At 35.9% G+C, this 3,829-nt stretch overlaps 1 protein-coding gene across 1 annotated transcript; it reads left to right on the top strand.

Moving 5' to 3' along the window:
* Nucleotides 1-482: 482 nt before the first annotated feature.
* LOC139862547 (U3 snoRNP-associated protein-like EMB2271) lies at nt 483-3,613 on the top strand. The gene is made up of 7 exons (XM_071851162.1): nt 483-1,009; nt 1,140-1,482; nt 1,675-1,899; nt 2,004-2,181; nt 2,818-2,993; nt 3,088-3,153; nt 3,248-3,613. Exons 1-7 carry the CDS (start codon nt 573-575, stop codon nt 3,323-3,325), a joined length of 1,503 nt encoding a protein of 500 aa, XP_071707263.1. The 5' UTR covers nt 483-572; the 3' UTR covers nt 3,326-3,613.
* Nucleotides 3,614-3,829: the final 216 nt, after the last annotated feature.

Genomic DNA, 3,829 nt, shown 5'->3' with positions numbered 1-3,829 from the left:
ATTAGTGAAAAAATAGATAAAAGTGTACCTTAACGATGCTCTAATGACATGATCTATTTGGAAATGAAGTGAAATGAAATTGGTTATCTGGAGTTCTAGCCTCAATAAATACACAGGTACAAAATCTTATCCGTAAAGATACAAAAAATCTAACAAAATCTTATCCAGAAATCAGAAAAAATCCATCCTGATAAGGCGCAAGGCGCAAGGACGCAAGTCATGAACCTTGCGCCTTGCGTTTGTACGCAAAGGCGAAAGTCGCAAGGACTAATGATCCTTGCGCGGGCAAATTCTCAATTTTTTTTTTTTTAGAGTTCCAGCTTAGAAAGGAGTAAAAAAAATGGGCAAATAGGTGATACCCAAAAACAAAACAAGCAACAAATAATATGTAACGGGCTTTATTAGCATCAGGCCCAATTTACTTTTAGCTATCATCTCCTCCGTTTTCATTTTGTTTTATGTTGGTACACAAATATAAACTTATAAACCCTAAATTTTACCCCATTAAACCCTAAAAACAAATAACCCCTTCCGTTTCAGCAATCAATCTGAGCATCAATTAATCATCTATCATGACGATTCGCAAGAAGCTTAATAACAGTAGAGCTACTCAAAACGGTTCACACAAAAACAAGCGGTTTAAATCGGACAAACCCGACCCGTTCTTCGACGGCGATGCGAAGCGCCGGAGAAAGTTAGAAGATGACAATGATGACATTATCAACAGTAGTGATTCCGATGAGTACGATGACGGAGTTGCGGTTGAAGACGGCGGTGAAGAAACGGAGTTGGTTGAGGAGACGGCGGCGGAGCATCGGAAGAGAGTGGCGAAGGTGATAATAGAGAAGGTGAGAGCGGCGGAGGCGGCTAAGAAAGAAGAAGATGATGATGATGTTGATGAAAGAGGCGGAGTACAAGATGAAGATAATAGGGATTCAATGGTTGCTCAAATGTTACAGGCAAAACAACTTGAAGACAGTGGCCGTGTTCGTAAATTAATTGCTTCAAGGTATATATAAATTCATATTTATTAGTATGTGTATTTTAATTTTGGATGTTTGTTTGAGTTTTATTTTTTTAGATTAAAAGTGATATTTTATTTTTTGTGGAGCTAAATTATGTTACTAATTGATATATAGGGTTCCAAGTCCGAAAGAAACGGATAAATTTGAGGTTTTAGTGAAACATAGACAGTCTGTAACGGCTGTGGTTTTGTCTGAGGATGATACGAAAGGGTTTTCAGCTTCGAAAGATGGTTATATTGTTCAATGGGATGTTGAAAGTGGAAAGACGGAATCATATGTTTGGCCTAGTGAGGATGTATTGAAGTCTCATGGTGCAAAAGAACCACAAGGTGGGGCTAAAAAGCGAAGTAAACATGTTTTAGCTCTGGCTGTTAGCTCGGATGGTCAGTATTTGGCTAGTGGAGGATTTGATCGACATATTCATTTATGGGATACACGTACAAGGGAGCATATTCAGGTATGTAATATGTTCTGAAACATCTTTTTTATATTGAAGTATGTTGAAATGATGAAGCTTTTAATTATGATCAGCTTAAAGTTGCTTGCTGTATTGTTCTAAGTTACTAATTTATTATAATGATGTAACTAATTTAGTGTTATCATTTTGTTTAAACTGCACTTCTTATATGCCAGAGGAATTATTTTGCAGGCTTTTCCGGGCCATAAAGGACCTGTATCCTGCTTAACCTTCAGGCAAGGGACTGCAGAACTATTTTCTGGTTCATATGATCGAACAATTAAGATTTGGAATGCAGATGACAGATCATACATAACTACGTTATTTGGTCATCAAAGTGATGTTTTAACTATTGATTGCTTAAGAAAAGAACGCGTGCTGACTGTTGGCCGTGACAGAACCATGCACTTGTGGAAGGTTAGCAGTTTAATTCTTTCATGCGTATTAATAGTTATGAGTTTTTTTTTTTTTTTTTTTTTTTTTTGAGATACAGTATTTATAGTTTTGATGGGTGAAAACAGGTTCCCGAGGAGTCACAATTAGTGTTTCGGGCTCCTGCATCTTCATTGGAATGCTGCTGTTTTATTAATAATGATGAATTTTTATCTGGCTCGGATGATGGTAGTATTCAGCATTGGAGTGTATTGCGGAAGAAACCCCTTCACATTGTAAAAAATGCTCACCCTTCATTGACTCCAAGTAAGTTTGATAATAAAGGAGAAAATTATGACTTATCAAATGGCAATTGACTTCAATTGGTGTTGTTTATGTTGCTTTTATATATACCTTGCAAATGGGTCAGGTTGGTTAGTATGGGTAACGGGTTAAAACGGTTTTGGGTTGAAATGTGTCATAGGTCAAACGAGGCAGATTTAAACTTAAACGAGTCTGGTTGGGCAGTTTGTTTCACTGGTCATGGGTCAAATGGGTAAGAAAACTTATTTTAGTTATTATTAATTTAGTATTTATATTTATTACATATGTAAGAAAATATTAATTTAATATACACAATAAATGATATAAACACGAATGCTTTCATAAATGTTTGACATGTGAAACTTAATAGGATCTTTATGCTCGATCCGTTTAACCCATTCGCAAGACCCATTAGACCTATATTTATTTATTGAGCTTTAGGACTAGATACCCATTGGACCTCTTTTTTTAAGGTTTGGAGTTTACATTGCCAAACATCTTTTTCAAGACTCAAATGACCCAAAAGCTTGACCCAATTGACCTGAATCTTAGAGTATGGGTCTCAATTGCTAGGTATACTTATATAAGACCTACCTTGTGGTATACTGATTTAAACTTGCTTTTGTTTCATTTTTCTAGATAGTTTGCATGATGATTCTGAAAAGATGTGCACATCTGCACATTCTTGGGTTAGTTCTGTTGCGGTATGTAGAGGTAGTGATCTTGCAGCATCAGGAGCCGGTAATGGTACGGTTCGTCTTTGGGAAATTGAAAGCGATGGCAAAGGTGTTCGGCCACTTTTTGAACTGCCATTGGTAAGTTCCTGACTTTGGCTTTCAAGATATAAGTTGGTTTCAAAATCTAATAAAAAAGTTGACACCTTTTTGTTTTATCTTGTTCTGATTTCAGGTTGGATACGTAAATTCTTTGGCATTTGCTAAATCGGGGAAGTTTTTGGTTGCTGGTGTTGGCAAGGTAAACCTCAATTATTATTTTTTTCATAGTTTTGAGTTTAACAAAATTATCCAATTTGATGTTGCTTGATATTATGTCCTTCCAATATTTTCAGGAACCTCGTTTAGGTCGATGGGGATCCTTGCCTACTGCACGGCATGGTGTGGCAGTGCACCAATTGCAGCTCTCGTGATCTAATGGTTGAAGGGTGCGGGCTCCACTTAAGCTAAATTACAAAAACCGTAGATCATTTTTATAAATGATACAAAAAGGAACACGCAAAAAAACACATCTTTGCTTAAAAGTATGATCGCTTAGGATGAACGCTTTGGTCTCTGATCCAACTATGAACCAATTTGGCTTCCTTACACATATATTTGTTCTGGTGTGTATTAATTACTTTGTTAAACCAGTTTTGGTTACAGTTTTGTTCAACATGAGTTCAGTAGATTCTGATTTTTAAATAAACCTTGGAGTTATAATTGTTGGTCACGGCATTTATTATACAGAATCAAACATTGAAAATAACTTTTATCATTCATAAATTTGGTTTCTCACAAATGCTAAAACAACTTCTATCAACAAATTTTGGTATCAAACCTATTGATACAACCTTATTTTGCAGATCTTATTATGTTTTATGTCTGCGTGTGTGTAGATGTTTTTACTGCAGATAGTTTGTTTTTCTGAAGACACA

Source organism: Rutidosis leptorrhynchoides, chromosome 8 (genome assembly GCF_046630445.1).
Source record: "Rutidosis leptorrhynchoides isolate AG116_Rl617_1_P2 chromosome 8, CSIRO_AGI_Rlap_v1, whole genome shotgun sequence".
Classification (NCBI taxonomy): domain Eukaryota; kingdom Viridiplantae; phylum Streptophyta; class Magnoliopsida; order Asterales; family Asteraceae; genus Rutidosis; species Rutidosis leptorrhynchoides.
The sequence above is the reverse complement of the archived record's forward strand: the minus strand, read 5'-3'. Positions and strand labels throughout refer to the sequence as shown.

Excerpts from the sequence above, each read along its gene's own strand:
- LOC139862547 (XM_071851162.1), top strand. The coding sequence starts at position 573 with ATGACGATTCGCAAGAAGCTTAATAACAGTAGAGCTACTCAAAACGGT. Across the intron at positions 1,483-1,674 it reads GTACAAGGGAGCATATTCAG|GCTTTTCCGGGCCATAAAGG; the intron begins GTATGTAATATG and ends ATTATTTTGCAG. Across the intron at positions 2,182-2,817 it reads TCACCCTTCATTGACTCCAA|ATAGTTTGCATGATGATTCT; the intron begins GTAAGTTTGATA and ends TCATTTTTCTAG.